We start from the raw sequence: 12,466 nt of genomic DNA on the forward strand, positions 1-12,466 counted from the left end.
GGACCCTTATCATTATCAATAACTAAAGACAAGGGTAAAGGGTGACCCTTGTGTCCCACCCGAATAATAAGATTTATGCACATCTTATGTATGTTATTTTTTGCACCTATGTGACCCTTAGTAATGGCAAAAACATTTGGAGAAATGTCATAAAAATTAGGAGAAAGATTAATAGGGCGAGTATTGGTTGACGCTCTCAATACTCCCCTACAACTTAACTATTATGATACTAAGATCATGTAATAAGGCATTGACACCATTACAATCCCGCAAAAAGACTAATAAACAATTAAATGGTTTCCCTCTTCCCGTACAAGCAATAGACTCAAAAATAAAACTTTATATCATATACAAAAAAACACTCACCAAATGGCTATTTTCATTGCACTTTAAATATACAATTTTCTTTTGTGTTTGCTCCTTCATATATATATATTGGAATTCATATAAGTGTTGATTTAATGTTCATTACTCTCTTTGAAATGAAAATTTTCAATAAATTTATAAATTGTGAGATGTATAATTTCTTAAAAAGACGACAATACGTACGTTGTCATCAATTTTGTTAAAGCAATTACCCTCATGTTTTAATAAATCCACATCATAAAGCTTTGGTTGTGGCCATAACCATTTCATGTTAGCACTAGAATACAATGAAAATATAATTTTGAGCCACACATTTAATGAATGGAGAAATTTTCTTTTAAATCTTATCTCTCAACTAGGTGAGATGAATGCTTCTTAAAAAACAAAATAAAAAAAATAATTTGATGCTTTATCAATTCAAAATTTATATTAATTTTTTTAATAATTTAAATATAAAATAATAGAAATTTAAATTTAAATATAAAATAATATAAATTGATTAAAATATAACAAGTAAAGTTATCATAAAATACATTCTAGTATGTTTTAAAATTGTTTTTGTTTGGTTAAAAGTTTGTTTTTCTTGGACATAAGGAAACAAGTTAACGACCCAAGACCTAGAGGTATCTATCATGAGTGAAAAATTGCCCCCTTAAGTATCACCAATAAGTTATTTCAAGTGGCGTCGTTTTCCTTGAATAAGGATGATAAGTCAACTTGCATTCACAGCTAACAACCAATAATGGTTGTCTTCACTACTAGGTTGACAACTGAGTTATGATAAGTTTTCCTACACATTTTTTAAAAGATTTTTTTATACATGTAATCTCAATTTTTTTTTTTCTTCGTAAATACTAATTCTATTAAAGAAAGTAAAAAGATATATACAATGAGGTCAAGACCTCAGAGGAGGCCGAGGCCATTCCTCAACCAAAAACTCAGAGACATTACAGTTCAGGCTTCCTGCCAAATTTACAGTACAGACTACAAAATTTTGTATTTGGGCCCTGACACACTGAAAGAGATTACCAGGACTGATTCCGTCATGCCCTTCATTGACCAAAAAAACAGAAAAGCAACTAGCATAGCCATATTTATAACAAAAAGCAGAATCTATATTGGCATTTGCCACAACCTGTAACCAGAGTATGAACCAGACAGAGACACCTAACCTCAAAATCAACGACACAAAACCAAAATTGCATAGGCCACCCGGCAGTGAGGAGACAGGTTTAATCTGCATGCTTTGGTGAATCCGGCGTGTCCCTATCCACCTGGCTGGAAGAAGCTACCCAGGTAACGAAACCGCTTTCATCAAATGCCGCTGCGCCACCATCAGGAGTGGTCACCAGATTTAAAATACCACCTGCACTCTGAGACGGCCCACAGGCCAGAATATCGCTCTGAGTCGGATCCACGGGCTGCTGAGGCGTTTCCGAGACAGGGGCATCCTCTTGCATGTTGTCCGCTTGGAACACAATCCCTGTCATGTCCCCTTGAAGCACACTGTCTTCCTGAGAGTGGGAGGAGGTAGTTGGAGCTGAGCTGACCTGATTGCTCTCTTCCTCCGCGAGAATGATGGTGATACTTGCTGTCAAAACAGGTCTGTTGAGCCGGCTTTGAAAAGTGAACCTGGAGGTCTGGAATGAATTATTCGGGATAGGCCTAGCTTGTTCCAGAGGCGGAGAAGAAGGGGATGCTGAGGCGATAGGGACAACATTCTGTGGAACAGGGCGAGAAGGGCGGCCTCTGTTCCCGGTATGGCTGCCTCTGCGAGGGATACCTCGGCGTCGAGGCATACTCAGAAATGCAAATTGACGGAGAGAAGGATTGAGGCAGAGCAAGCCGATAACCGGAGGAACGCAGAAAGTTTCAGGGAACTTACAAATCCAGGCTAGCAGCCAAATTCGAAATGCCAAGCAGGGGTGCTGAAGCGGTTCTGCTCCACCATAAAAAGAACCAGTAGCTGAGACAGGCACATTGATCAGATCCATACCTATAAACCAATCTGTCTGCCGATCAACCATGCTCGCATTAATTCCTGACTGCAAGACCAACATTCGAGACTGCCCAGTATTGATTTCACCTGCTCTTAAATCCATTTGCCATCCTGCTACGCGTACCATAAGGGCCATCCGCCTGCCATCTGCCAGGCCAGCTGCCTGTGTAGTGCAGCTCCTCATTAATAGCTGTTAATGCCACCCGCATCCGGGTATGTAATCTCAAATTTTCAATTCAAAATAACTTAAAGAATAAAAATTAAGGATAATTTCTTAAGAGTTTGAAATCTTAAAATTCTTTGTCAATAAATTTTCTGCAAACTCAAAGATTTTTCCTTATGTTTATAGTTAACATTTCTCTTAAATCTGTCTAAGAAAGTTAATTTTATGCATAGGCCTCAATCATGGTTAATATTTCTATTAAATCTCTTTATATAAATAAGTTTATTTCTATTAAATTTCTTTATATAAATAAGTTTATTTTATGCATGGGTTTTAATCGAGATACTTCTAGTTCAAAATTAGCCAAAGATTTAAAAAGATTGATGAAAAAAGATTGAACTAACCCTTTTAGATAGGAAGATAAGTTTCCATAGCTCCAAAAGTTAGTTAAATTAGTTGAGTCCCCATTGTTAAAACACTTTTGCTATTGAAAAATCATAGGTTCAATTTTCTCGAAAACCTTAAAATTATGCTCCAAAAAATAAGCCAACAAAAAAAATCCCTTTGACTCAATCAACTTAATACAAATATTTTATAAACATAACAATCACTAATCTTCAAAATTTATAAACCACATTAAAAAAATCCATTAGTTTCTTTAAAAAACCATAAACTTCCCTTCATTTCCATCCCACAAGACAACCTAATGCGTAGCAATATTGCTAAAGAAGGTATTCCTCGAGCGTTTTTGTTCTCACATAATTTGAATCTATGGGGGACATTCTCACTCATTCTCTTAAAAAAAATATGAATACTATTGGAATTCATGTACTTGTTAATATATACATCATTTAGTTGGAAGATTGACTTCCTATATCATGTGGTTATTTGTATATTGGCTTTTATCCCACCCAATAAAAGTTTTGTCCTCCTCCTTTCTATCTTAGTCCTCAGTGTTAATTTAATACAAACCTAGTTTAATATATATTAAGAGAGAAAAAAACGAATATATATATATAATTTTTTTTCAATTTTTTTTTTAAATATATATTAAATAAAACTTTTAAATTTTTAGAAAAATTGATAATTTATTATTAAACTTGTAAAATCTATAAATTTACATAACTTTTTATAATAATGTTAATAGTCTCTCATTTAAAACCATATATAAAATAATGTTTAAAATGGATAAAATCATTCAAATTAAACATAATTTTAATGTTTTTTTCGTGACTAGGTTGTGGTCAACTTACTCGTGAGATGGAAAGATCTACTCACTAATAGGATGCTATTCACTGAGCTTGTATGAGGCTCAAAGTCCAAGCCTGGATGCCCCACAAGAAAGTTTTAATTACTTTCCTCCCGAAGTGGCTTCCACCCCTCTCGCTCCCCATGAGATTTGAACCTATAAGATTTGAGATTATAAAATTTCATTGTTGATTGAAATGTTATAATTTCTTCACATGAAAACTATAATCACATCGCTTCAACATTGCAATTGGTGTATTTTCAAGATCAACTCACAACTTTCAAAACTAAATTTGAACCACTAACTATTTTATATTTTTATATTTATTTATTGTTTTAAAAATATATAGTTTTTACATTATTTATATTGGTTTCCAAAGTCATTCATTATGTTAAAATAAATTTAACTAAATTTTTATATTCATAATATATAGCCTATAACTATGGATATTCCATGGAACAATTTGTCACAACAAAATTTATAATATTTTAAATTGAACATTTTGTCACAACGTAATTTATAATATTCTATTTTTTTATTATTATGCAATATATTATCTTAAATATCATGTTTAATATTACAAGTATAATGTTCAAAATTATGGGAAATAATTGAAACTAAAATGAGAGAAACAAGTCACCACACCATCCACACATAATAAACAATGATAAGCTCTGACTTGGGATACCCAATACGAGAGAAAACTAAGTTAGAAGGGGATGTCTATGCTTTTCTCTCTTTTGAATCTTGGTTATGAAACGCACATATGAAGAAAGAGGCACTCACTATGTAATTACCACAAAGACTGTGGCATAAATGACTCCTGCATAATCTTCTACCTCCTTCGTTATGCTTCAATAACCCACTCTTAGATGCTTAGTTAACTATGAAACAGTAACAATACCAAATGAATGAAATCCTTTCTCTTCTTAGTAGTCCAATATTTATTATATCTAATGGTAATTTAGGATTATGGTTAGGGTTTTTACATGTTTGAACCCTCAATTAGTGTTAGATTTTGGACCTTCTAGAACCTTCTTGGAAGTCCACACATGACCAGTTCCACATGCATGGGAAATGGGGGATGATGTGGTATCCACTTGATACCGTGGTGGTCAACAAGGTAGTTTAACTTGCAAGAGGCTTAACTTCAACATATAAACTCCAAATTGAGGTGACTTTTGCATGATTGGAAAACTTTTAGTTTGTTAAACAACTATAAGGGATCATGAGCTATGCTTACAAATTTTTTACCTCGAAAAATGTCATTTGATTCCTTGAATCAATTTTATAAGTTTATAGACCAAAATCACCAAATTGTGACTCACCCCTAAGATGGGCCCTACAAGCCCATTCACCCCTAAAATGAGCCCTACAAGCCAAATCTTCCAATTTTTTCATGCAAGAAGTACCAAAATAGATGACAAACTATATAATGATCCATTCCAATTCACCCATCATCAAAACAAAAAGGATAAATGAAGATTTATTAAAAAACATAAAAGAAATAACAAAGGTACTTAAACAAAAGGATAAGTCTAAATATTTTACAATTTGGATTTTTTAATTGCAAATTTTTATTACCCAAATTGAATTTTTAAATAAATCAATAAATTCAACTCCTTCAAAACATCCTATAGGATTACATGACTTTAATAACTAATATATAAGATTTGAATAATTATTTTAAAATTTTAGCTAAAATTTCAATAAAAATTATTTAAGAAAATATAACTATAAAAATATTCAAATTGTAATATATTAAAATTATGTGTATAAAAAACACTACCTTTAATACAAATTTGATTTTACTCATGAGATGTAAATTAGTTGGTTTGTGTGGGGTTCAATCTCTACTAGCTTTCAACTCTTAGGGGGAGGGGTTGAGGATGGAGGCCACATTTGGGGAATTAAACTATCCTCTCAAGGGGCATCCAAACTTAATCAAGTTTCACACAATCATGATGATAGAATCCCACTAGTGGATAGATTATTTTTCCATCCACTAATCCTAACTTAAACTTAACCTACTTACCAAAAGAAAAAAAATTGATTAAAAAAAATTCCCCACATTCACCTACCTTCCGTCCTTTCACTATAAATCTCTCTTTTAAATACTCGCACCTACCTTCTCTTCTTTCACTAATAAAACTCTATTTTAAATATGGATAGATTATTTCATGATAGATTGGTCTATTGTGAGCAAAAACATTAATTACTGGGTATTTATAACAAAATTATATATATATATATATATATATATATATAGATATTGTTGAGAAACAAAATATATATATATATATATAGATATTGTTGAGAAACAAAAAAATGGGCTTTTCTTTTAGCTTGAGGGTTAAAAATGAGGTTGTTGGTATTAGCGAGCCCATAGCGTGAGGTTGTTGGTAGCCCACATGTATACTCACTTAAGAGTTCACAAGGCTTGAAGCCAATACAACAATATTCATAAGAATGAAGCCATGGCAACAATATAGGCTAGCCCACATGTATACTCACTTATGAGCTCACAAGGCTTGAAGCCAATACAACAATCTTCAAATGAACAAAGCCATGGAAACAATATTTAGCAAGACATTATAGCTCATCATGTCATTAACGAGGATTTGAACTTGGATGGGGAAGATGACAACCATTTTGCCCAAATGCCCAAGATAACCCCAATTGACTTAAATTTTTTGGCTTTGGGGACCACCTGATGAAGAAAGTCAACCTCCCTAAAGTCAACCTCCCTCTCAGCGTGATGGCAAGAGAGAGGTTGATGGTACCAAGAAAACCCATAACATATACTCACTTAAGAGTGCACTTGAACTTGGGTGAGAAGGTTAACAACTCTTCTGCCCAACCACCCAAGCTAAACTCAATTGACTTCAAATAAAGGAGGACATTAGAGTGGGTTTTGATCCACTTAATGTGTGCTAGACATGAGGGTGGGCTTTGATCCACTTATGTGTGCACACATCACAAAACCATTTAATATAGTCTCTTTGGGTGCAACAAAAGGAAACCATTTAGTATTGTCTTTTGGGTGCAACCACACTTTTGACCACTACCTCAATGTATTTGCATGACCCCAAGTTAGACTCTCATGGGAATTCTTGCCCAATAATGCAAAACTAAGACATTTTCACCATTAAATCCAAAATCTTTAAACTAATTATCCCATATATATAAATATAATTATGTTTTATAAATTATATATGGATGGTATTTGGAAAATAATTTTTCGCTTATTACATTATTAATCTATTTTCTTACTCAAGTGTTTGATTTGATTATTAATTTGTTTTCTTATTAAAAAAAATATTTAATATTTTTTTTAAATTTTTCAACAAAATTTTAAAATATAAAATTTAAATTGAATTTTTTATTATTATTAAATCAGATCATCTAATTATAATTATTGATTAAATTATAATTTTTCATTATTAAAATTACAATTTAAATATATAAAAACATCCAATCCAACCCAAAAATAAAACTCTTAATCATTTAAAATATTTATAATTTTATATTATTTTCAATTCCAACCACTTCTTCTTAAGTTTTGAAGCACTAAATTTTGAATAAAACTTATCATAATTCCTTAAATAAAAATTTAGAAAATCAAATATTTTATTTAATTCATTGGAATTAAATGCTTAATTATATAATTTGACTTAATTTATTGGAATTAAATGTTTAAATTATAAATAGTAAGACACTAATAAGATTCTTTGCTAGACCAAAATTCCAGAAAAATAAATTTTTTTAAGCTTCATTTCTCAACATTATTGAGGAGGATACTTTATATCAATTCCAAATAATATTTCCGACAAAACAAGTTGGCACAAGGTCCCTTTCAAACAGCCTGGCTTATTCGGTTATGTTTAAACTCCATGCGTCTATAAGGCGAGTCGGCGGTTGATCACCTTTTCAACTCACCGGCAGTACTTGGTATTGCGGTAAATTGAGGTCGAATTACGCGATCTGTCGGTCGCCAAAGGAACCCACGCTCTGGGTGAAGTCACGAGATCGAATCTCATTCGATAAAAGGCAAGCAAGAAGAAGAAGAGGTCCCTGAATATTGGCATTAAGCTTCAAAATCTTCCTAGATCTGGTGGGTTTCTAGCCAGAATCTCTGTGTCTGTGCCTGTTTTTCTACTGCATTGTGTTTCTCTGATAGATCTGTTAGAATTGGCTTTTGAATTGGTTTTGCAGGCGGAGATCTCGCCTGTCATGGCGATGGGAAGGATTTGTTTGGTTGTTTTGTTGGCATTGGCACTGTGTTTGAATGTTTCACTGGCGTCGAAGAAGAAAATGAAGATCTGCGACAAGGGATGGGAATGCAAGGGGGTTTATTGCTGCAACCAGACTATATCGGAAATTTTCACAGTGGACAATTTCGAAGAACTCTTCTCCAAGAGGAATACCCCGGTGGCTCATGCGGTGGGTTTCTGGGATTACTATTCCTTCATCAACGCGGCTGCACAGTTCGAGGGCATAGGATTTGGTACTACTGGAGGACAGCTGATGCAGCAGAAGGAGCTTGCAGCCTTCCTTGGCAATGTTGCAGCTGAAACTTCATGTAACACCTAACCGTATCTCGCCATTTTCCTTTTATTTTGGTTTAAAGAAGATCTACATTGTTATTTTTTTCATACGAATATAACTCGACTGGGTTATTTAAGGGTTTCAATGTGTGTAAGGTTTGCAAGTTGTGGTTATTGGTTATTGTGAATATTTGATTGTTTCAGCGTTTTTATTTCACACTATGGATTAGCAAATCACCATTTTCCTTTTATTTTGGTTTAAAGAAGATCTACATTGTTATATTTCTCATACGGATATAACTCGGCCGGGTCATTTAAGGGTTTCAATGTGTGTAAGGTTTGCAAGTTGTGGTTATTGGTTATTGTGAACATTGGATTGTTTCAGCGTTTTATTTCACTAAAAAATGCCCTTAAATCATGCATCATGGCCGTCTTCTATTTCTTTCGAATTATATGAGCAGAAACCCATCTAAGCAGAGGCCACATACACCTGGGTTTGATATACCTTGAGGTTGGATATCTGATTTCCAATATTTGATATCTTCCATTTGTCTTGACTCCTCAAGGTATTCATCCTCGACCTTTACATTTTCGAATATTCGACCTGGGTTTAGATGGGTTTGTCATCCGTGTTAGTTTCCATGCTCAATGCATTATCTACATTCAATGCATTGTTACGCAGAGTTGATGGATCAGCTCCATCCTCACTCAATCTGTAAAATTCACCTTGGTTTTCTTGGTGCTAGTAAGACACAATGTATGAGTTGGTTTACCTGTGAGGTCGATGGAGTATTAAGCCACCCACTAAGATTTCATTCTTGCTATGGTTTTCCTCACCTCAATGGGACGAGTGTCAGCGGAATGGCAGAATAGATACCCAGTAGACCTAACATCTAAGCCAGAGCCCTCACCTCCCTCTGCGCCCCTCCCCCCCGCCCCCTTGTCAGCGGAATGACAATTACAGAATATATACCCAGCAAACCTAACATCTAAGCCAGAGCCGCCCCGAAAAAGAAGAGAAGGTGGTGTGCGTCTTTGTAGAAAACACAACACTGGTAGTTGTTGGAATAATAGCTTGGATATTTGATTGCATTTTACTACAATCAAATGATTTCTTTCATGGCTTTTGATATGGGGACAGTGCCCTGTTTCCACCGGAGGCTGGTAGATGAGTTGTTGAAACTGCAATTTGCATTGTTCAAATTGTAATTTTGAATATTTTGGTAGATTTCAGAACCCTGGAACTAGTTCAAGATTGCAGTTTGCGATTGTTGAAATCTCATTTTTGCAACGAATTGAAAGATCCGACCTGATTTTGATCAGATAACCAAGGAATCGTTAAAATAACGTCGGGATCTCACGCGTTTCTTCACTGGTTAAACCCTTCTATTTAACCCCATTTTATCATCCTTAGCTGTTTACTTTTTTAAAAGACGGGCTATAGGCACTCCTTTTTTGCTATTTGTACTGACTGCACTCGAACCCATTGTCTTTTCTTTGGTCATGAGGGGGCATTAATATTTGCAATTCACCCCTTGTGCACCTGTTATTGTGGATGCAGTTGTTTCATTTCTGTTTGTTTAATTTTGCTTTGTTAGTTACTATACCATATTTCACTTATGCATATATGCAGTAAATGGATAGAACAATTTCGAGTACTTCTGATTAAATGATGAAGAAATTACCTGTGCAATTTTATCAGTATGAAGTTGTTAAAGAATATGTGTTGGATGATGTGCAAAGTGCATTTACTTTTTTGGCCCCTGTATATCTTTCCCTTATTCATATGTGCAAGAAATGGATAGCAGATTTTCGAGTATTTCTGATTAAATGATGAAGAAATGACAATGACCCATGGAATTTTGCCATTATGAAGTTGTCAAAGTCCATGTGTTAGATGATGTGTGAAATGCATTTCTTTTTAAGCTAGATGGTTACAGAGTTTAAACCCCTATTATGAAGTCTGAGAAAAGAATGTGACCTAGTGTGGGGAAAACGTGCTTTTTATTTTTTCTGAAAAAAAAGGTTCTAAAGCATTTCTGCTGATCTTATTATTGTTAAGTTGTGGAATGTGACGAATAAGGTAATTTGGAAGAAACTTTTTATTTTTTAGGGCCAAGAAGTATAGTCTATTTAAAGGAACCTTACAGATTTGATTTACAGGTGGTTACAATGTTGCTACTGGTGGTCCAACTGCTTGGGGTTTGTGCTACAAAGAAGAAATGAGTCCGGACCAGCTTTACTGTGATCAAAATTATCTATTCCCTTGCGCTCCAGGAGCCAGTTACCATGGACGTGGTGCCCTGCCTATTTACTGGTATGTTGTATATTTTGTGAATTTGCCGTTAAAAAAATCGGGAAGCTTGCATATTGCAAATCTTGTTTCTTTTCACTGTATAGTAGAAATTATATTGTTAGGCATACTTATGCTAGAGTTTTCAGTAGCATTTATTGTATTTGATACCATTTTTACTCTCGTATTTATGTACTGTGTTACATTTATTTAGCATATAAGTTGTGTACTGTGTTAGATTATGTAGCATATTTGATTCCTCTTAATTTTTTCTTAAGAGACCATGGTTGAATTTGGTTTGTAATTAAGTTCTCTATTTTTTAATATGTATATTAGTTTTCATCCGAAAAGTTGTATTTGCGATACTGGTTAGTTTGTCGATGGTGCTTTCCAGTGGTTATTTATACTCTTTTTTAAGTCACTTTCAGAATGATATAAGGTGTCAATTCCATTCGTCTCATGGACGGATGCACGGATCGTAGCTATATTCTGATTTTTATTATTTGATGTATCATGATTATATTCAGAGCAGTAGAGGTTTCATTTGTTTGGTCTTTTTGGTTTATGCAGGAACTTTAACTATGGACCGATTGGTGAAGCACTGAAACTTGATTTGCTTAATTATCCAGACATGGTGTCAAACAATGCCACGATAGGATTTCTAACTGCAATGTGGAGGTGGATGAATCCCATCAAGCCAAAACAGCCCTCTGCTCATGATGTATTTGTGGGTAACTGGAAACCAACCAAAAATGACACTCAATCATATAGGCTCCCTGGTTTTGGAATGGTCATCAATGTTCTAAATGGGGGTTTAGAGTGTGGGAAAGGGGATATTGAGGCAATGAACAACAGGATTTCACATTACCTGTATTTCCTTGATTTGCTGGGCGTTGGACGAGAAAAAGCCGGTGATAATATTGATTGTGGCGAGCAAGTTCCTCTTAACCCTGTATCAACTTCTGCCACCTCTCGTTAGCGGGCAGTCTGTAGTTTTATCTATCCAAGGCCATCCTTGATCCAATTGCTAGTAGGGTAAATAAAGGAGCATGCCTTTGACCATTATGTGTATTGTTTAGGCTCTTTATTTCACAGTTAGGAAGTTTGGTTCCGTTCAGTGATGAAATAATAGAATGGCTCTCTCTTCCTATTTGTAGGTGATTGTGATAAGGTTTGTTGCCGGTTATGTAAAATATACCAGCAGCGCTTTCTAAGACGCTATTTGTGCAACGACTTAATTTAATTATTGTGGATCACATGATCAAAATATGTTATTTGTTATTTTGTGCAAGCCAGCTATTGCCGAGGCCTGAAATATCTGTATAAACATATATCGTTGTATAAACATCTATCATTCTTTTGAATATCGTTCAATCCATAGAATTAGTCTCGTCTTTCCTTCTTTGTGTTGTTTTTGAAAGGTTGTTACTAGTGCTTCTGCAGAGTAACATATATGCTAATTTTATTTACCAATAGTAACTGCAAATTGATTTTATATCATGATATTCTTAACAATGCATTTCATGTCTTCTACGAGTCGTACATCCAACTTTGGGTCTTGGATAATGCATGCAATTTTTCCTAATAATTATCATTTTTTAGATGCTTGGTTGAATACTGCATACTGTTGCATTAGAACAAAGTTATGTGAGACTCTGCCTTATAGGATAAGGATATATATGATAATTCGAAATTGAGAAGAGTAACACCGCCACTACAGAAAATTGGATGTTGGGGATTGTTGAAAGTATAACTACTGTTTGTTCTTTCCGATAAAGAGTGCCATTTTCACTTCAAATAGAACCTGTTTTATGAAGATGAAAGTCTTTTATATTATGTGATAACTACT

At 34.2% G+C, this 12,466-nt stretch overlaps 1 protein-coding gene across 1 annotated transcript; it reads left to right on the plus strand.

The window, feature by feature from the left end:
- Window positions 1-7,731: 7,731 nt before the first annotated feature.
- LOC149156738 (chitinase-like protein 1) lies at window positions 7,732-11,981 on the plus strand. The gene is made up of 4 exons (XM_089438499.1): window positions 7,732-7,891; window positions 7,993-8,359; window positions 10,488-10,641; window positions 11,188-11,981. The coding sequence occupies exons 2-4, from the start codon at window positions 8,011-8,013 to the stop codon at window positions 11,594-11,596; spliced, it is 912 nt and encodes a 303-aa protein (XP_089294625.1). The 5' UTR covers window positions 7,732-7,891; window positions 7,993-8,010; the 3' UTR covers window positions 11,597-11,981.
- The last annotated feature ends 485 nt before the right edge of the window (window positions 11,982-12,466 follow it).

Source organism: Pinus tabuliformis, chromosome 9 (assembly GCF_031772625.1).
Source record: "Pinus tabuliformis cultivar Carrire ecotype Pingquan chromosome 9, CPIR1, whole genome shotgun sequence".
Classification (NCBI taxonomy): domain Eukaryota; kingdom Viridiplantae; phylum Streptophyta; class Pinopsida; order Pinales; family Pinaceae; genus Pinus; species Pinus tabuliformis.

What these genes read in the sequence shown, in the direction of transcription:
- LOC149156738 (XM_089438499.1), top strand. Translation starts at nt 8,011, where the DNA reads ATGGCGATGGGAAGGATTTGTTTGGTTGTTTTGTTGGCATTGGCACTG. An exon ending in TGTTGCAGCTGAAACTTCAT is followed by an intron (nt 8,360 to 10,487) that starts GTAACACCTAAC and finishes TTTGATTTACAG; the next exon opens with GTGGTTACAATGTTGCTACT. An exon ending in GGTGCCCTGCCTATTTACTG is followed by an intron (nt 10,642 to 11,187) that starts GTATGTTGTATA and finishes TGGTTTATGCAG; the next exon opens with GAACTTTAACTATGGACCGA.